Raw genomic sequence first — 21281 nt, forward strand, 5'->3', positions numbered from 1 at the left:
GAAGAAGGCCGAGAAAAAAATGTAAAAACTAAGCTCGTGACAAAGTCACATAGCAAAGCTATAACAACGTGGCAAAATGTCATGCAGTTCATGAGTCCTGAGGCTGTGAGGCAACGGAGGAGAGCGGCAGTGACAGCTTACTGGTTTGTGTGCAGGACGGGGCCAAGGGTCCCAGATAACACACACCAGTCCCGCGGACGCCCGTGGGACTGCCGCCTTCGGATCATGCGGCTGTCCCTGGGACTGCATGACTTCGTCCCTTGCCCATCCCCTACATGCTCCGAGTGAACCTCCGAAAATGTGCTTTCGGAAGTCCAAGGGATGCTTCGTTGGGATACTCTCGGGATGAACGGTGGCTTTATTTCGGATGTTGCATACCTGGCTTGTTGCTTGCTAAATCAGCTGTTCTGTACTCCAGTTACTACTACGCATGGTTTAGACCTTGTACGCATGTAGATCATGATTATTAGCTTTTAACGAATCTTATATTTTCAATAGAAACTGAATACCTTGCATAGAAAGCAAGAAAATAATACCTGACGTTACCTTTAGAGTGTTTGCGTTAGAAACATGTGGTACCTTTATGTTGTATCTGTTTCTTCCATATACAACAAAAACAGCATCGGGGTTCATTTTATCACTCTCCATGAAGAGCTTTGCAAACAGAGTGGTGAAACAATTGGTGCTATTTTTGTTATTTCTGTTTTCTGTACCACTGTATCCAACATAAAAGTACTGCATGCTTGGAACACAAACACTCTAAAGGTAATGTCATCTATTATTTTGTTGTTTTGCTTGTGACGTATTCAGCTTACATTGAAAATACACTGTATGATTCCATAAAAGCAAGTGTTCATGATCGGCATGCTTACAAAACTGAAACCATGCGTAGCATACCCTGCAACTAATAAAGCGACACTGTACAATGAAGTGATCTACACATGGTGAGGCGGGCTATTTTTTGTTTACACAGGCACTTTAATAAACTGTTACGGAACGTTAAGTACTTTCGACAAATGTGTAGTGGCGTTGCAATACTGGTGAATAAAACGTAGAATTCACTTGGCAGGACTTCTGAACTCAGAAAACTGAATTCAACTAGCTGTAATAAAAACCTCTCATTCGTTGCATAAGCTGGACAAAAAGCCTAACAGTGCATGCATTTGTGTCACTTACATTGGTATCACAGTATGTGGTATTTAACCAATATAAATTGAGCATGTGTTGTTGCTCAAAGACATACTTATTCAATGTTGTATGAATAGTAAATGAAGTACAGAGGACGGCATTCTAGTACATATTCCTCTAACATGAAGAACCGAAAGAACTGACTAGGTAAGAAAACACAACTGGGCGCACAGGGCACCTAAACTGCATCCCAAGTTGTATCAATATAAAAAGTCGTTGTCTTGTGATGCATCTGCATAAAATAAACGAGTTCAAGGCACATATGGTGGCATGAAAGTGCAAATGTGACTAGTAAGAGTGAGCATAAAAAAGAAACATGACACTAACAAGACATTACAATATTTAGAAAGTACGGTAATTTTTGTTTGGTGTAGGAGCTCCCGTGTACCCACAAGCACCGCATTTTGTGTTAGGTAGATCAGTTGCATTTCTGTGCTGCAGAGGAAGTTCGCAGTTACACACAATGTTGTCAGCTATACACCTCACAAACAACAATGTAAAATAGGTCAACAGGTAAGAATACAGTTCAAACACACACAAACATACACTCAGCGTGAGCATATGTTAACGTCATGGAAGGCACGGATGAGACTGGCTCAATGTCTGTATGCTGAATGTGGTGCCCGCAACATGTTTACTGCTGACTGGCACTTTCTCCACTTGCTTTGGCTTGTTGCTTTTTGTAGGTATCAGGGGCATGACGCAACCATGACTGTGCAGCTTTTTCTACGTTTTTCATAGTACCTTCCTTTTCAGCTTGCTGTTGGTTCACTGGCACCAAGCAACCTGATAATAAAACATGTCATATGCTAAAGGTCATGTATCACAGGTCATAAGTCATATAGGATACAGTTCATGTTCTTGAAGTATAAATAGTTTGCAACATTTAAAAGCTGTCATGGAAAGGTTATGGCCTTCCTTGCGCCTGCATGATACCAATGACCAGAGGTGAGCGCCCTCTGAGGGCAAATGAGCATGAGGATTCCATCACCCCTCACCTTAAGATATCTGAGGTGAAGGCCAACTTTTCTGGTGATGCTTGAGGTGAGGAAATTATTTTTTAAAACTGTTGAGATGAGATGAAGGAAATTTTCAAAAAGTTTTTGAGGTTATGTGAGGTGGGGAAAATTTAACAATTTTTTTTGCGGTGGGTGAGAAAATTTAGGCAGCTTATCTAGGTCCACATGTTTTGGTTCACAGTACTTGTTGTCACCTCGCCGCCACACTTATACATGGACATTGGTGTCGAAATCTGTACCCTCGTCACATCCACAGTAATTGGGTAATTGCTGGAATTCATGCAAGCGGTATATCGCCTTGGTTTAAGTTGAACAAAAAATGAAGTTTGCGTCTGATAGAAATGCAATACCAGAATTTGAATGACACATCAGCGAATTAAAGGCCACATTAAAAGAAAGCTGCTGAGATAGTACGTACCGCACATCAGCTTCCATATCTGGAGGTCAGTGAATTTTCGTTTCCCTTTCGTACCATGGAGGCTGAAATCCTTGCCCACGTTGATCGACAGCAATTTTGACAAGATCCTGCTTGTTTTCTCTCCTACATCAGAGCCTCCTATGAATTTCATAAAGAGCTTCTGCAAAGAAGCCCACTGTCAGAACATTTGGAAGAGAAGTAATGGAATCATGAAATGTAAATAAAAAGCATATCAGTGGCACTAACCAACGTAGATCAATGGTGTCCCACCTGACGTGTCAAGGGCATGGTTTCGCGACTTCGGGAGCAGGTTGCCAGTTAAGACGTACGGAACGCATTTGTTCGCGAGTACCATTTTTCACAATTTTTTTTACTATCGCAAAATTTGCGAAAGTGAACACAACGTGAGCATTAGTGCATTTATAGCACTGCTTTTGAAACAAGCTTACGAAATACTGTGCTTGAGATATTCTCCACGATGGCAACAGCTTCCACAACAGCTGCACGACTCACAGTGCAACTGACCTGGTGACAACTCACTGTGTTGTGATTGTAAGCTTTGTGGCTCAAAAGCAACAAAGGTCAGGAAGTGCCACAACTACAGTGAGGATGATTTATATTATGAATGATAACAACAGCAAAAATTATTTACTATGTTGTGTGAGCACACCGCTGGCATTGAAGAAAGCCCCCATTTTTTATATGCTGCTGCTTTAACCTGCCACAGAGACACTGAATTCAGTGTCCAAGTGCACATTTCTAGACATGGGAACTAGACATACTAAATCACTGCAAACTCAGAGAAAGCCTCAGTGGAGAGCCGCCAATATTTCGTTACTAAGACTGTTCCTCTTCGGGGCCCAGAAGAACAGCCCCTGTCTGAAATATCGGCGGCTTTCCACTAAGGCTTTCTCTCATTTTGTGGTCTAGCGGATGGCTGGATTTCTCCTCGACCTAAATCACTGCAAGTTGTACGAATGCCAATATCTGTTACGTAGACAAATTAACAAGACATGTCAAACTTACAAGTTGGTTTCTTTTCTCAGGGTTGTTCTTTAGCTCCTCTTCGAAGGCCATGAGCTCCTCTGTAGTTTTAATCTGCTCATCGAAGCAGCTTGCAGTCGACAGTTGATCAACAGTGGTGCTGCTGTTCAGCTTGCTGATAATGACCAGCAACTGCTCACTTTGCTTTTGCTGCACTAGCCTTATGGTGTGCAGAAGTGTTAGTGTTTCCTGACAGTATCCTACAAAATAGTAGATTCATGAAGCAAATGCAGAAAGATGGCAGCTCAATTGAGCAGTATAACAGGCAATGCCTACATTACCTGAGCTTAAGTTCTGGTACGCGTGGCTTGATGTGCGATCTGCTGCTCGTGGGTGCTTCGTGTTTTGGCCCCTGACACCTAGTGGAAAGCAGCGTAATTGCCAAAGCAGTCCAAGGGCCGCATTGACGTCAAACTAAAGTGAGGCTCTTTATGCCGTGCTGAGCTGTGATTGGTGACTTGGCAACGATTGGCCAATCACAACTCAACACGAGATAAGGAGTGCCACTTTAGTTTTATGAGAATACCCCAGGTCCAAATACCTTGGTCCTCAGAAGCCCCACGAGGAGAAGGGTCCCATGACTGAGCTTGCAACAATGTCTGCGGTGGCGTTTCACAACAGTGCAATGGTGGGCCACTTGTGGCACTTAGTGGCTGTCTTTCGCACCCACCATGGAAGCCATTACCTTGTTCCATATAAAAATAGCATTGTAACTGAAGAACAAGCTGCCCACTGCAGCCGTCATTTACCTTGATGCTGGGTTGTACCGCCAGTGTGCAGATGCCATGGCTCAGCTGACGAAGGTTCATGTTGCAGTGCTTCAGGTCCTTCTGAGGGCAAGGTCAGTATAGAGCCTGGTGGTTTAATATGGCGTGTGTCATGAAACCCAGTACCTTCTTGGATATCGACTTTCTATTGTTTTGGGCATGTTGTTGCCTGTACGCACCCTGATGCTGCAATGAAGGTGGGCGCGGCAACCATGGTTGCGATGACGAGAATTCATGCTGCTGTGTGGACGGACCTGATGTTGAGCCTGGTGGTTGCACATAGTATACACGTCATGAAATCCAGAAGCAATAATTTTGCACTGCATTGAGTATGCTGTGTACTGTTACCCACCGCAACGTGCCGGCAAACTGGTAGACGGCCATTGCTGGGATGTTGAGAGTTCGTGATGCGATGTTTCATGTGCGTGCGAGGTAGAGCTTGGTGGTTGTCCACTGCGTACTTTAGGGCACCTCGTGGCTTTTACACACCTTTGAAATTGCAGTCTATTTGTTACTCACCCTGGTGTTGCGAGGAGGCAGGCAGACGTGAAGGCTGTGGCTGAGATGAGGGCCTGGGACGTGCGGAACCGCCAACAAGCGATGGACAGGCTGAAATATAGCAAGAGCAAGGTGTGACACCATTGCAACTTTTTATGGGGCCCATAGGTGCAATACCATCTGTTTAAGTCGACCGACAGAAAGTCAACTACCTTGCAACTGCTCATAGGAGCCTCTGCCACAATTAGCGACCTGTACGTAGCTTTGAAGAACCGGTTCAGCTGTTGGTGTTGACATGGGGTATAAACCTATAATTTTGAATTTTGGGTTAGGAGATGTGAACATATAATCTACATTGGGAGATCTGACAGCCATCTTTAGAAAAGGTTTAAAAAAATAACTATATGTTGCAGGAAAATGTGCTCATCAGTGCGAACCAAGAAATGCTGTCTCAGGCGGTGTCGGTGGTCGCGGGAGAACGGATGTCTGGTAATTGCCATCGTCGTCATCTGAGAAACTGCTGACCTCGTGGGATTCATCAGACCATACTTTGCGCTTCTTCTTCCTTTTTCCTCGGCCGTACTCGCGGTCACTGCAGATATCAGATGTATCTTCAGCACACCGCAGCTTTATTCGTGCTTCCTTATAGGTGTCTTGAAAAAAAAAGAAAATTAATTAGTTAGCTGTAACCCGAGACTGCAACATCACAAAGGCAGATTAGCAGTATCATACCAAATTTCGCAACTTCAATGCAGTCATGCAGCTGCCAGTCAGGCTGGGGTTCCGCACCTCTCAAGACCATCTGCTCGAGGCGCCTCGGGTTTTTCTCATTTGGCCATGCGCATTTCCCGTCACGTTTCCAACTGGCATGTACAAGTGCGATGGCACTGCCTTCTTCAGGAAACTTAATAATTCGAAATGGGAATGACCCTATGCAAAAATAAAAATCAACATACTTTGTACAAAGCAGTGGCTTCAAACACAGTTCACGTGAGCATGGATGAGGAGGAAACGATTCGGAACATGAGTGGTCCTGTACATATTAAATAACAAGTCATTATTTACAAGCTTGAATCTTCAAACCTTAGCTCACATTGGTATGGATAAGAGGGAAGACAGCGAAGCGGTCCCTGAACGGCAATCGAATGCATTTTAGGGCAACACGGGATAATGGCCAGCAACCCAAGGATGACAATGTGCGGCAGGAGTGTATTCCAAACTTCGATGACCTACAGGGATAAACGTAGAGGTCACCAGGGTTCACGAACTTTCTTCCAATGACAAGGACCTCGCCTGAGTTATCAGTACACACGAGGTTCTCAATACGAACTATTGATCCGTCCTGCAGCACACATGTGTTGTCCCTCTTTTGTGTGCGCAGGGTGAACCTTCCTGGTACCACAACCTTTTTGTATTGGGACCCACTGCAGTTCAAAGGAAGTGGACCTCCTGTGTGGATGATGGAACATTTCACATCCAGACTGGTATGCTTGTGCTGTTTTGGCAGCTTTCGACGTTCCATTGTACGATTGTGAAGCTGTTCAAGCGGACGATCTGGTTTCCTGATGATAGATTTCAGCGTCTGCATATAGTTTTCAAATGGAAATGCACTCCACTTATCGAGAGGGCCATGCTCACGGACATCACTGGTTAGGTGAATGAGGTTGTGAACATTGTGGGAAACCATGTGCGGTCCATACAGTGTCGTGAACACCTGAACAAAAAGTACAAGAAGTTGGTGTGCATAGTTTGCATATTGCTCAGTAAGACTGCGGCTGCACAAAATGGTGACCGCAGTATGCAGCACCATGAAGTTTGCATAGAGGTGGCTTGGTATTCTGGACAACAACACAAGGGGGCCAGTGTAGAGCAACAGCGTTCTATATTCTGTGGCCTTCCACCTGTCTAATTCAGTGAGAGTACGAGGCTTCCTGGAGAAGTCCGAGCACACGTAAGGTTCCACTCTCAGAAGCTCGAGGGAGATCCGGTCCTTGGTGCTTCTCCCAAGTCGATACGATCTGTCACCCTTGAACCACAAAGTCAGGAGCTTGTGGACCACACCTAGACACACGAGATGCATGTAGTCTAAAGGCACCTGTCGTACCATATCTATAGGCAGTTCCTTTAAAATAGTCTCACTGACATGGTGCTGCTCAAAGGTGCCACAGCGAAAACGTTCGTCTGTCATTGCATCAGCATCCAGCTGCGGAAAGCAAACACGACCCTGCTGGTACTCCCCTTGTGTTACGCATTTTGTGCAGCTTGCATACGCGTTGTGACCCTTGATGCCAAGAATGTATGCTTTGGCAGGTGCATCGCACACTATTGCATCCAGCTTAACTGCCACTGTTTTTGCACTGACCGCCACTCCATTCGCGAGTATTTCACTAAGCTCTGAAACAAATGGCCTCAAAAACGTGTTTGCACATAGGTTCTTGGATTTTCCGAAGAAGACACCGACAGGGAAAGGCGTACTTTGTCCACAGTTTGTGACGAGGCACAAAATGGGCCAGAACTGATCTGTTGAACTTTTGGCGAGGGGCAGCCCATCAACGTTTATATTTATGCAAATGGTGTCTGGGACATTTTGTAGCCCTTCTAACTCGTACTGCAGGCCAGAAGCGAGTCCAAAGTGGCAGTATTTCCCATTCCCCATTTCCTGCACGCCGGTCGCACTTCGAGGAGTTCGGAGTAACGTTCTTGCGCAGGCGGGCAGGGAAGACAGAGAGGGATGAGTTCGCAATACCCTCAGTAACGAAGAAAGATCGGTATGAGTCACACTCGAATGCAAAGCCCACGCCCGAAGGATTTCATTAAATGCGTCCTCTGTACTGTCACTGTTGGAACCCTCAATAATAGTGCAAGGTTGTTCTGAAATGGGTGTATGTCTTTCAGATGATATAGTTCGTTCGTTGGCCTCCTCTACCGATTGAAGTTGATACGTGTAGAGGCGATTAGAAACCATCTCCGAAGATAAATCGTGAGCTGCCATCTCCGTAGGTAAATCATGAGTGGTGTTCGCCTCGACCATACGGAATGACTGTTGCGGAACATCACGAGGAGAGCCGGCAGTGGGAGCCGGTGGTGCTCCTGGGCTTTCGTTGGCTGCATTACACATCGACAAACTGTTCTCTACACACTGCCGCACATGTCTACGCAACGTAGATTTACTCCACTTTGACATACTAACCAGTCTGAACAGAATGCACCGAACTTAAAACTCTTCTTTCGCCAGTGAATGGCAACCGACAGTCTGTCTGCAGCCCGACAGAAATCTCAACCGGCATATATACAGGTCCCGTGGCGCCGATCTAAAACATACGGCATCAAATTGCGTGTGATCGTGACGTTTAAACCACAAAACTTACCTTTTTCGCTCATCCTCGCTAAAAATATCACCTTCAAGATGCCAACGACAACATGTGGACGCCATTCACGGCTGGTTTCCCGCCTCGACCGGTGGCTGGTTTTTGGTTGGTCGTTTTGGTCAGGGAATAGTTTCGTACCCAAATGTGCTGATGGTGCTTATGTCCATAAAGGTCTTTGTAACAACAAAAACATATGACAAATAACTCACATAATGGATGTTTGGCACCCAAATATTTTGAGAGGAAGCAATTCGCACGCTTTCTGCGCGTTCCCGCTCAACCAGATGGCGGTCTGTACGTGTCTCGTAGCCTGTCGTTTCGGTTTCACTTTTTGTGTCCCCCCCCGCTCCTCCGACGGCGGATCTCCGGCGAATTTTAGAAGCATATCTGACGAAAGCGTCCGCGGTTCCTCCCAGGGACTGGCATTGTGGGACGACGGTCCGTCAAATATAATTTCGGTTTTACTTTTTGTGTCCCCCGCTCTTCCGACGGCGGATCTCCGGCGGCTTTTAGAAGCAAATCCGAGGAAAACGTCCGCGGTTCCTCCCAGGGACTGGCAATGTGGGACGACGGACGTTGGGCAACAATTCGGACGTCCCCGGGATCACTATGTGTTTTCTGGGGTTACTTCCTTTTTGTCTGCTGTTTCTTCATCTACATACATGACAACGCTTCTGCGACTCCTATATGTTTTACACATCGGTCAAGCGAGAGAATAAATTCCGACGATGCATTGCACTTAAAAGGGTATGTTTATTGATCACTGAAAATAAATACATTTTCATTTGGTTACAAGATTTGCGTCCTTGTTGGCGTACCTAATGCCTACAGAATACATTGTATTACTCTCCACACTGAGTACATCCTGTAAGGCACTAAACACACATGCGCTTGCAAGTTCTGTGTACCTTGCAAACTGATTCACATCTTTTATCGCTGACAGCAACTGCTGTTAACGCCCCTGTGATATTCTAACTTCCTGCCTCGTTCATATACGGTGGAGACGAAATTCAACGTCTTCGAAACAGCAATGCAATGTTTTCTCACTTCGTATCTCGCGAAGCTGGAGTACATTCTAGCGTTACTTCTACAGAATACCCGTCTCGCCATGATGTTCCGAAAAGATGAGCGCGTTGAGCTCCTGTTGCGTTGATCCCCTTTTTTATTTCGCGAACACTTATATATTTTCGCTCATATCGAGCGAACAGCAGCAGTCTGTAAGACGGCGCTCTCACAATCTGAACTCAAACGGTACAAATCATATCCTTGTTGCAGCTAATTTACTGCCACTCTGTTATGAGGCACAATCCACGATTTCGATTAGCAATTCCCGTTTCCGGAGATCCTCCCTGTAGAAAGAACAACAAATGTTAGTTGAACGACTTGCATGAACTTTATTATTGTATGGTAAGGACAATACACAGCACAAAGCGACAGCGTACCCTGTGCACGAAATTCAGTAAGCAATTAAGAACAAGAATAAATATGATTTCCGGGCTGTATCTGTAGGTAGCATGCTAAACGAACTCAACAGAAACAAAATACGAAATGAACGCAGATAGCACCGGTATTGCCTAGGGAACAGCACCCGGCAGAATAAAGTATTTGGGGTTGAAAATAAAGAGGGTCAAGGGGCGCGTCGTGAGCATGCGCTATTCGCATGGGTTTGGGCATAGAGACAAAAAAGTAGCTGCAGCCTCCTCTCCCAGAGTCCCCTTAACCTGGTCGTACAAACCAGCTAGGCCTCCACAGATTCAGTCTCCGCAACACTGAAAAAATTACCATGTCATAACCACGTGCTTTTACCGCATTGTGGAATCATCAGCGATATCCATTGGCCGAAGGGCGTTTCGTGCTCCAGTCCGTTGACAAAGTTTCGAACGTAGCACTATATCGTGGGCACCAGGCACCTGCGAGCACCGTCACAGCGTCCCGGCGATGTCTGTTGACAGCACCGTATTGTGTTAAAAGAGAAGTGCGTTCTCGTACTTGTTCATTTTTTAGAGTGACCTTGTGCGTGTTGTAGTGGGGGGGGGGGGGGGGGGTTCCCGACAGAAATGTCATCCCACGGACAGTTTATCAACTTCGGAACTGGAATGCTGCGGTGAGCTGAAGCCTGAGCAACACTTTCGAGCGCCACGACAGTGATAGTGACAACGAAAATAGCATTCCGTACATTCCGTTTCTTCGTAACCTTTGATGCAGGCAACGAAAGAAGATGCTCGAAACTGCACGCACTCATGTGAGCCTCGCTTCCGTCTAAGAATAGACGGTGTGTGTGTTTTGCAAAGTTCAACATGGTTTGGTTACATTGTGTCAACGAATGCAACGCAATGAGCTCTGCACGCACAGTTAATATGTGGCTTTTGGGTCGGTACGGGTTATCTAGTGAATGTGTATTTGGACCAAACTTTGCCATAGCTTTTCTGGAATATCGAATAATGGGCGCCAGCCACGAAAACCATTAGAAGCGGATGGTAGACAGGACCGGACGAAAGGCCAGCTGATTGGGGAGATTCCTGATTGGCCGCCTGGCTAGACTACGCATCACAGCTTTCTTTTCTTTTCCACGAGGAGACTGGGAGGTGATCCGGGTTCGAATCCATGCGCCGGCTATGCTGTCTGGGTGTTTTCCCTGAGTTTTCCTCAGACGGGGATTAAAGACAAATGTCGGCATAGCTTCTTGTGAAGTCTGCCCAGGACGCACGGTCCCCCCTACGATAGTCGTAACGTTGCCCACGTGAGCATGGCCGACTACGGCAGGCTTTTCGAGCACCATCACCACCGTTGGTAGCGTGCCCAGTGTTGCCTGAATTATCTCAAACTGTGGGAGCTGTGGGGGACGGTACCAACCCTCAGGAACAATCCCCGCTGTGCCTTCGAAGGAACCGGTCGTGCAAGGTGAATCGGAGGCACCAAGCCAATGTCGTGCACAAGAAATTAAATATCGGAATATGGGAGCCGTCGAACATTCAAGCTTGCGCTTGTCATTTTGTGTGTTAGGTGGTTATGAACCTCAGAGTAGTTATGTTCCCTTACGTTCACGAGAAATGTCATTTCGTTCCCGTTGGACTGTCGAAACAAGTACATAACACAAACTTCGCAATGATCGCCTTCTTCGACACAAACGTCGAGCCGGTTCGCCACGATGCATATGGCGTATATTTTAACATTCGCGTGCACGTGGCCCTTCCGCTGCATTCTGGTAGTTCTAAAGAAACTCAGCGTTAATTAACAAAGCTACTGTTACCAAAGAGATTTCCACTGGTTCTCAAATGGATAATTAGATTTCACCCTTGTTATTGTTTTTTTTTCTTCTTTCTTTCTTCTAAGAAACATGTAATTGCGGTGAAAAAACAGTACACTATTCGACATCACGGCGGTTCACATCCCCTTTCCTTACGATACTGCGTGGAAGTTATACGTAAATGCAAATTGTGCGTTGACTATACACGATGTGCACGCGTGCACATGCATACCATATGTAGTACAGTACTGAAACAATGTATCTGTGGGGACCTGAGGTAAGGATTGACATGACCTGAGTTCTACACCAACGTCGCCACAAACTTACTCTGTCATCTTTGACGCTCTGTAGAGGACGTCAGCACTTGGGAACCCATTGAAAGGCGTGTTAAGGGTAATAGTGTAGGCACCCATACTCTCGAACATGAGCCAGTCTCCGACACTCAATTCCGGCAGCATGCAAGAGCCTTTGATTTTGTCCAAGCCGTCGCATGTAATGCCCCAGATGATGCTTTGTTCCTTAGTGGCATCGTTCTCCTGTACCAGACAAAGACATCCCCGTTAGAGTTATCCGCCCTCGGGTTCGCAGATATTGGCGTAGACAACAACACCACAACAAATCAACACAAGATAAATGCACTGCACTAATCGTCTTCAGGGATATGAGAGGTTCGTTCGTGGGCTTATGAAATAATTATATTAAGCTTATGAGAAAGGCGCACATCCGTTATTTCAAAGATACATTTCATGCAAATTCAGTCCCCATAAACGATGGTGCACTCATATGCCACTGTGACTATAGCGGACGATTTATTGTACCTATTCGTAAATTTGTCGTTGTTTTATTTATTGATTCACTGATTTTATTTATTCGTACTGTTAACCCAGGGATTAACAGTAGCAGTAGGATAACAGTGTTGCGGGGCTGTTACAGGAGAAGAAACAATACAGCACATACCACAAAAATCACAATTTGAAGCAACACCTTGAGCTGCTTAACAGAGTCCCATAAAAAAGAGAATTAAAACGTATTGATATAAATTCCCATAGCTTAAGTCAACTCACATAGCAAGCTGTATATCTCACTGGCAAAAGAGCAGTTTACCAGTGTTTGTGGAAGAAGTCGGACAAAGAATGAAATTTTGCAGGGGAATCGGAACTCCCTGTTTGGGATGTGTTGTGCGTAAATTCCTGTCGGGACGTGTTCTCATGTAAGGCGTAGTACCATAGTCGACCAGTAGTAGTCGACCATCATACGACATATAATAAGCGTATAGTCTATTTATCTTGCTACGGTTTTGTAGTGTTCTTTTATTATTTTTGCATTTTGTAGCAGTTGCGTGACCGATTGTCTTCTGTCATACGTTAAATAAATAAACCTAATAGCCATCCGCTGTTCTCGTTCTAGTTCTCGGACGTCAGTTTTCTTATGCGGGTCCCACACCTGGCTAGCGCATTCCAATGATGGCAGTATAACTGGCGTATATGCCATTAACTTTACGTTCCAGAGTGCACTGTGAAGCTTTCCTTTGAAAATCTTAATTTTTGATACGCTGTGATGAGAATAATAGAGATGTGTTTCTTCCATTGTAAATCAGATGTTATGACTACCGCCAAATATTTAACGCACTCCACCTCTTGGACTGTGTTGCTTTGAATGGAGTACTTATGTTTAAGTGGTGAAGTCTTGTTAGTTATGTGGCATACAACGCTTTTCTGTGCACCAGCTCCCGTGGCATAGTGGTTAGGATGATCGCTTTCCACGACGAGACTGGGAGGTGACATGGATTGGAATCCCGTCACCGGCTGTGCTGTCCGAGGTTTTCCCTGGGTTTTCCCGAAGACTTTCCAAACGAATGTCGGCACAGTTCCCTTTGAGGTCGGCCCAGGACGCATACTAACGCCCCTGTCCCCCACTCCTTCCTGCTGTCCTCTCTCCATCTGTCCACGTCTGTACGTCGCTCATAGCCACAGTTGCTTCGCGGCGCTAACCCCGCAAACAATCTGTGGATTTTGTTTCATTTTCCACTTCTTACACCACTCATTAATCATTTGGACTGCATTTGCTAGTTGTGCCTGGTCATCTTCTCAATTTGATTCGGTCTGGTCAATTTGTTTATAAATGATGCAGTCATCTGCGAACAGTTTAACTCGAGTAGAAGAAGGGACATTGTCTGCGATGTCATTAATATAAAACAAGAGCAATAACGGTCCCAATACACAGCCTTGTGGTACACCTGAATTTACTGCACAAACACTGGAGGAGTGGCCATTAACAACAACGTACTGTTTTTGATTACAAAGAAATGATCGTACCCAATCTATAATCGTATATTAATTCCATACCATTGTAATTTATCTAACAACGATCTGTGTGAAACTGTGTCGAACGCTTTCACCTCTGTCATTTAGCACATCACGTAAATCGTGCACCGTTTCCAACGATTGCGTTGTAGTGATCATTTCTTGTGGAGGCCATGCTGGTACTTTTATAGTAGCGTGTGTTCATTCAGAAAATTGACAATACTCTTGCACAGGATGTGTTCCATTATTTTGCAACATACCGATGTCAAAGATAGTTACCGACCTCTGATTTGTTGCCGCTTTTTAACACAGGAGCAACGCAGCTTTAGAACTAGAACTGCGCGCTAGTTTTCGCAGTTATCTTAGCCGGGAAACTACAACGTCAGTTGAACAGGGCGGCGAACTCGCGCTGTACGCGCGCAGTCGTTACTGCGACTTTTTTTCACGGCTCCCACCACACTTAAAGTGGAAATAAAATTCATTCATTCCTGTAACAGTGGCGGCCGGGTTCTCCCAGGGCCTAGACACAACTTTTATGCATTCAGCTTTTCTTCGAATGCACATAACAAAAGCCTTCTAGAAAACCGCATTGAAGAAAACCTATGTGAGACTGAAATATTCAACACCCAGCACTCGTTTTATGAGCACTGTTTTGTTGTTGCTGTATCATCAATTGATTCTGATGAAATAAATTTCGATGCCAACCTGTCGTTGCACACAAGTCGCTGATCCATCCAATCGAAGGAAAAACATTAACTTTATTATCCCAATAATGAGAGGTGGCTGCTTCACTTACCAGCAGTGGTTGTGGATCCACCGGATCGTCATTGAAGAGCGAGACAACGAAAGATTTGTAAACAGACTCGTTGATGTAGTACATAATTTCCTTTGCCTTGGTGTCTGGAAAGAGGAAGTGGTCACGGGACGCTGTAGCTGAAAAACCTTTATCATCTTTGTGTTCGCACGATGTGAATGTGCACGCCTATGCTCAGAAATATACGTATAATATATCTACAAACACGGAAGTCGAACAATATGCATCTACTGCATTTCCTGCAAATTAGGTGTTCGCATACTACCTATATGGAATTCATCGTCTTCCTTCCAGTTCAACACAAAACCTCAACAGGATGTCAGACATTTCATTGCGGCGTTCGAAACGCCGAAGACTATAGTCTTAAAAATGAACTTCACCACATAGCACGCTCCTAGCCAACCACCATCCCGAGTGACGTCGTTCTCTCTCCTGATTTGTTGAAAACGGGAGGCGTCCGCCTTTTTGTGACAATTAACATTTCTACATAAGTGTCACAAAAAGGCGTACGCCTCCCGTTTTCAACAAATCAGGGGAGAGAACGATGTCACTCGGGATGATTGTTGGCTAGAAGCGTGCTATGTGGTGAAGTTCATTTTTAAGAGTGTAGTGTAAAGTTGCTCTCAAGTGAGGCTCGTCCATTGCATTTGAATACGTTGAACGTGGCGTCAGTGATCGGGGATAAGCAATAGTTCTGCGTGAGGCTTTCACTTTGAAGTCATTCTCAGAGTTTCTTTTCACTCCTCAGCTTCTTCCAAATACGTGTTCCGTGTAACTAAACCAGGATACTATTTTGAGTGATGTTTGTACTGCCGGACACGCATGACAGCCGCCTCTGTTTCACAATTAATACGATGCCCGCCAGGGTAACTTACTGTTTTCGGCCTCATTGATTCGTTTGCCGATGACCTTGGCGTAGAGGGTGAACGCTGAAGCCACGAAGAATGTGCCAGGCTCGCTTATGATAGCTATATCCATTTCCGGAGGAAAGTAGTGGTCTAGGTTTTCACTGATGATGTCAGCAGTCTGCGGTAACACAACATTTATTTTACGTAACGCGACATTGCGCTGCAATGCTACTTTTAATTCAAATGCTTCGGTTTTAGTTTCATTTAGCTATAATTGTTTACGTTTTGCTTCAACAATTTTACCTTGAGGAATATTTCTTTGGTACCCTTCTCTCCAGGATAACCTCCACCGATGTCGAGCAGAGTAATATTGAAGCCCAATGACGTTGCCAGGTCATAGGCTCTCCGTGCATTGGCAATGGCTCCTGAGAAGGCGTCAGGATCCTGGTTGCTGCTACCCACATGGAAACTTGGGAGGAGCGGAAGGCAGGCATTAGATAAAATTGCCTTTCGAAAGTAAACTCATTAGAACTTGGATGGGCAAGAACGTGTATCGGCCCGTGGACGACGAAACCTGACCACGCAGATAATACCCTGAAGGCCAACCACAGAATTATATCGTTGTTGCTCCTGACTTTTTATGACAATTAACATAACTACATATGGGCCACAAGAAGGTGTACGTCTCCCGTTTTCAAGGAATCAGGGTAGAGAATGTGACGATGACCTTCGGGATTGGCTGCACTGTAAAAAGAGAAATTCACCGCGTACCACGCTTCTGGTCAACTACCATTCCGAATGATACCATTATGTCTCCTGGTTTGTTGAAAAGAGGACGAGGTGCCTAACTTGGACGTGCATAATGTGTCCAAGATGGGCGACTCCACCCATTTTGAACAGATCACAGAACAGGGCACAGAATGATATCATTCGGAATGGTAGTTGGTTATCAGCTCGGGAAAAAAGTGCACAGTGACGTGGCTACCTACCCGATTTGGACTGTAGGGTTATACGACTTAAATCGAAAAAAAAAAAAACGAAATGTCGGCAAGCACACGCGAGGAATTTTTCGGCTATTCTGTCTTACAGAAACACTGAGATGACCCCTTATTTTTAATTTGCACTGTTATTATGTATTCATTTTTGTTTTTTCCTGCTGCGCGTTTTGCAACGAGTGAAATCCGCCCCTGCGAAAGAATCAGTGTGTCGATGGCTATCTGCTTCGCACACCTCTGCCCCCACGTGGTGTATCCGGTGTACAAATGCGCTTTGGAGCCGAGCCGAAGGTGCCTACGCAGGACGTTCATTCGAGAAACAAATGCGGTAAGGGGTCGTTCCATTGGTTTCCTCAAAATGCTACCTACGATCACTGGACGCTTTAGAGGTGACGCGCCCGTTACGTTCCGCACCTTTTGAGAATGAACGAAGAGTGAACGCTTATGGTCTCTCGACCTCAGCATTAACGAAGCCTTTTGCTAATGCCTAATGAACCCTTTTGCGTTACTGTCGATATAGGCGGCATCCTTCGACCCGCGCCAAGAAGTTTTTGCAAAGAAATGTTCCTTTAAGAAAAATGGTCAACATCGCGTCCGAAGGAATATCTTATGCGGCGCACTTAAATCAGATATCATTTTGTGCTGAGTTTCTTAGGGCTTTAAACAATCGCCGTTCTCTGTGTCGCGCAGAACGCATTCGTCGATTGTCAGAGGCAAACCAACTAAGGCCCCGCACCATCAACTGAAAAAAACAGATTTATCGGGGAAAATCGAACATTAAAAATGTGACACCGAAATCATTCCATGTGATACACCGAAAACGCGGAACCCTACACATGCAGTCGACTCGTGCTTTATGACAGGTTAACGTTCCTAGGAAAAATAGTTCATGAATCGACGTTTGGAATTAAAGGAGCATGGAAAGGGTATTCAAGCTGTATAAAAACCGCTCGTATTTCGTGAAATGGCCCATGAAAAGCATACACGAAAAATATTTCGGCTCAATAAGGTCCCACTAAAACGCAATTTAATTGTAAAAAACGCTGCCGCTGCGGGAGGTTTCCGGACACGATCTCCAGGCCACTCCTCCAGTCCTGTGACGTCACACCGGCGGTGCTCCTCATTCGCTGCGAAAAACTCGTATGCTGTAGGCAGAGCGACGTGCTATACACTCTTAAAAATGAACTTCACCGCATAGCATGCTCCTAGCTAACCATAATCTCGAACGATATCGTTATCTGCCCGGGGGCTTAATCACTTCCATCGCTCGCGAGCCAACGAGGGGCGGACCTCTCGTTAACACGAACACGTGACTCGTTTCACGTGACGCGCTTTTTTCGTTAACGGGACAAAGGCCTAATCTCTTGCTCGCGTAAAGACCGACGGCGTCGTCTACCTAACGAATGTGTTCACGTGCTCACAGGCTTCATCGCCTACATGGCTCGTGATCTAACGAAGCGCGAGGCACTCGGGAGCTCGAGCACGTGGTGTATGACGCGCTCTTTTCGTTAAAGTGACAGGGGCGTAATCTCTCGGTCCAGTTACGATCGAATGAGATCGTTTGCCTAACGAGTCTCACGGGGTCTACCCACTCGTTAAAGTGTGAAACATCTTCATTTGGAGATTTTCAGAAGCGGAATTTCTGCAGAAACGAACATGCATTGCTCCACGACTGTGTACAAAATGACATGCTCCTCCTTTCATCGTATTTACACCAGTGGTTACATGAGGGCTGTGAGATATTCCCGAGAAGATGCAGATGAAGACGAGAAAGAAGACGAAGAAGTGACAACGACGAGCCATAGACAAACCATAGACATACCATGCGAGCTATCCAAACAAAATTAAACAACCTCATTGGTCGAAAAGATTGCAGCCTCGTTGGCAGCTGTAGTTTGTTCAGGGCGGTGACATCACAACACGTAACGGCTCGTTACGAGCACGATAGCCTCAACGAAGAAGCTAAACGAGGAGGAGGGATTGTGCCACAGCAGGGCGTCGATAAGTTTCTTCGTTTCGTTATCCGTAACGACCTCTGCACCGTTTGTGTGGACTTGCGACCATGTACTTCACTCCGTCTTGATAGCTACGGGTGTTGTGATGAATAACAAAGGCGAAATGGATGCATATAGTAGTGTTCGAATTGTTCTCCTTAATACTACTTTGCGGACGTAGTGTTGATGTTGTAATGAACGTGAAGAGCAAAGGATTCTGTACATTTCCTGAGGTCGATTGTCTTGAATAGTTCCATAACATTCTCTTGGTTCGCGGTGCTAACACAGAATTAAAACAGTTCACTAACGTTCTGTTCAAGCTCACTAGAAAAACGTTGCACTGCGAATTTATTTTAAGTCTACTGTTTATGAAGCCCGACAGTAAGGCTGCGCGTTGTACTTCCACGCTTGAAGGAAAAATTTACATAAAGTTAATGAAATAGGTATATACGTTGAGGAGAGCGGGCAGCCTCCTCCTCTTTCTTCTTTTGATACTTCTGATACCACTACGTCTTCCCTTTCTGGTCTCGGACTCCCATGTGCCCTAGAACTCAGCACACACTAGTTCTCGTATCATACTTAAGACTATTCTCACCCGACACCATCGTCAGGGCAGGAAAATGATTTACAATTTTTTTACTATTGCTCGACTATTATCCTTACAGTGACGTACTGTTTGTTCATTATTTTCACACGACTAGCGAGCCATATATTGAGACGGAAAGAAAAAGAAGATGGTGAACGAGCACGGGAACGAACATTGGAACGCAACGAGCATGTGTGAGAGCACGAGAATGCGAGCTATCGGAACAAGTCAAACAGTCCTATTGGTCTGGGAAGATGCAGCCTCGCTGCCAGACTGCTCTTCGCTTAGGGCGGTGACATCACAACACGTGAGCGCTCGCAACGCGCAAAATGACCACAAAAGCCGCGTTTACATGAATACGACACTAGCGTATCGTATCCAGTTGTCGAATCGAATCCACCCATGTAAACGCGTCAATTCGCTAGGAGAGCGTATCGTATTCAATTCGCTAAACAGAGGTGGATCGAGACGGTGAGTGCGCATTCAGACTGTGCATGTAAAGAGACGATGCGCATCAAGGCAAGAAGAGAGGATTATGGGAAGCGGCGTTCGGCTGCGGGCTAGTTGCGTCGTCTGCTACTCCTAGTCGGGATCACAAGATGATGATATTAGGGAGTTCGCAGCCAGGCTCCGTTTTGGATATGTAGGTTGGTCTACACTAACAGAAGCAGCAGGGCTTGCAGCCGTAGAGCAGATTTTATTCTGAAGTACGCTTGAAAATGGGGCGTAGATGCTACGTTTTCGACGTTTCAGCGTTCGGTGCGAAGGTAGCGGGACACCGGAAACGGCAGTATTTGCGGAAGTGCGCCTCTAACTTTCCGATATGACACGGCGTGGCGCCACCTCCGGTCTGGGCTCGATGCGCATTCATGTAAACGGTGGCGTATCGTCTTCTCTCCGGTTTCGACTCGATTCGATATGCTAGTGTCGTATTCATGTAAACACGGCTAAAGAAGCTTCACGAGGAGCGCAGATTCTAACCACAGCAAAGCATCGATAAAGTTGCTCGTTTCGTTAGCCTGAACGACTCGTTCAGCTGTCTCGTGCCGTTAAGTTGAACGTGTGAAACGATTAACCCCCTGATTTGTTGAAAACGGGACGGCGTACGCCTTTTTTGTGACACTTATGCAATTGTCATAATTGTCACAAAAAAGGCGTACGCCTCCCGTTTCCAACAAATCGGGGCAGATAACGATATCATTCGAGGTTATGGTTGGCTAGGAGCGTGCTTTGCGGTGAAGTTCATTTCTAAGAGTGTACTTGTTCACTGCTATTCATTCTAAGATATTAAACAGAAAAATACACGTTTTGAAAATGGTATCCGTTTACCGATAGCATGTTACGCTGGTTCTTTTATCATCATTGCGTGCGTCTACGATAAGAGAGTACGTACCACATGTACGTCGGCATCGGCGTCTCGTATGTGGCGGTGTTCAATGTGGCTCTTTGCGTTTTGATGCGTCCCTCGTTTTCGTTCCATTTAATCAAGGTAGAGTATAGAGCCTGTATAATTGCCCGTGCACGTGTGTTACACAAGTATGTGCTTCATTGAGGAGGCCTGCAATAATGCCGTGTGGAGTTCGAAGCTGCGCAAACGAAAACAAAAAGGACGCGCGACTTTCAGATGCGTCAGGTTCCTGCAAATGAGCCAGCAAGAAGTAGGCGGCTTGCCTTGATTCAACGCGAGGATGTCCAACCTGGCACTGAACACAGAATATGCAGGCTACATTTTAATGAGACTGATTACGAGTCGCCACCGTGCGTCGTGAAATCCGTTGGCGCTGACTTCTGAATCTATCTGAAGCGATGTCTTGCTCCGTCGCTAAATCTACCTGACGCGAGCGAGCAATGCAAACGGCAAAGCAAGCCATGGGCATTTGCTGACGTCACTTAACCTCCAAGAAGAGGAGAAAGAATAAGCACCTGCACCGCAACCCGAGCTGCCGAGCACAAGCGTCTGTCAGAAGAAACTGCGAGAAACGTACGCAGCAGACGACGCTCCGACCTCCGCCGTGTCGATGACCGATCCTGGCTGACGTCACACCGCGATCCCTCCTCTGAGTGGATGTAGGTGCTTCGTCACATTGTGACGCACGTTCTCTGGCGTGTCACGTGGCCTCCACAGAAAAGGGGAGTGCATCGCGCGAGCGAGGGATAAAACGTCTGCCGTGGGCGTAATATGTTCGCTAGGA

The 21281-nt window shown here is 45.8% G+C and overlaps 2 protein-coding genes across 7 annotated transcripts in view; both read right to left on the reverse strand.

The window, feature by feature from the left end:
* Positions 1–797: 797 nt before the first annotated feature.
* Positions 798–8943, reverse strand: LOC135391453 (uncharacterized). Of its 5 annotated transcripts, none has more exons than XM_064621709.1 (14): positions 8303–8943; positions 8125–8245; positions 5667–5864; positions 5372–5587; positions 5147–5242; positions 4956–5045; positions 4789–4896; positions 4616–4702; positions 4419–4523; positions 4211–4354; positions 3951–4028; positions 3652–3869; positions 2626–2785; positions 798–1974 (listed from the first exon to the last, which is right to left on the reverse strand). In XM_064621709.1, the coding sequence occupies exons 2-14, from the start codon at positions 8219–8221 to the stop codon at positions 1823–1825; spliced, it is 1749 nt and encodes a 582-aa protein (XP_064477779.1). In that variant the 5' UTR covers positions 8222–8245; positions 8303–8943; the 3' UTR covers positions 798–1822. The 5 variants fall into 5 exon arrangements, with proteins under 5 accessions (XP_064477779.1, XP_064477776.1, XP_064477780.1 ...); XM_064621706.1 differs by lacking the exon at positions 8303–8943 and adding an exon at positions 5891–5967 and having other exon boundaries at positions 5667–5797; positions 6028–8212; XM_064621710.1 differs by lacking the exon at positions 8125–8245.
* Positions 8944–9035: 92 nt separating this feature from the next.
* Positions 9036–21281, reverse strand: part of LOC135391454 (antizyme inhibitor 2-like) — a 75397-nt gene continuing 63151 nt past the window's right edge. For both annotated transcript variants that reach the window (XM_064621711.1, XM_064621712.1), the window contains 5 exons: positions 15818–15983; positions 15542–15692; positions 14649–14752; positions 11877–12085; positions 9036–9651 (listed from right to left, as the gene is read on the reverse strand). In XM_064621711.1, the coding sequence (XP_064477781.1) occupies positions 9597–9651; positions 11877–12085; positions 14649–14752; positions 15542–15692; positions 15818–15983 (685 nt within the window). In that variant the 3' untranslated portion in view covers positions 9036–9596. The remainder of the gene's footprint in view (positions 9652–11876; positions 12086–14648; positions 14753–15541; positions 15693–15817; positions 15984–21281) is intronic.

The sequence above is a fragment of the Ornithodoros turicata genome, chromosome 4, assembly GCF_037126465.1.
Source record: "Ornithodoros turicata isolate Travis chromosome 4, ASM3712646v1, whole genome shotgun sequence".
NCBI classification, from domain to species: Eukaryota; Metazoa; Arthropoda; class Arachnida; order Ixodida; family Argasidae; genus Ornithodoros; species Ornithodoros turicata.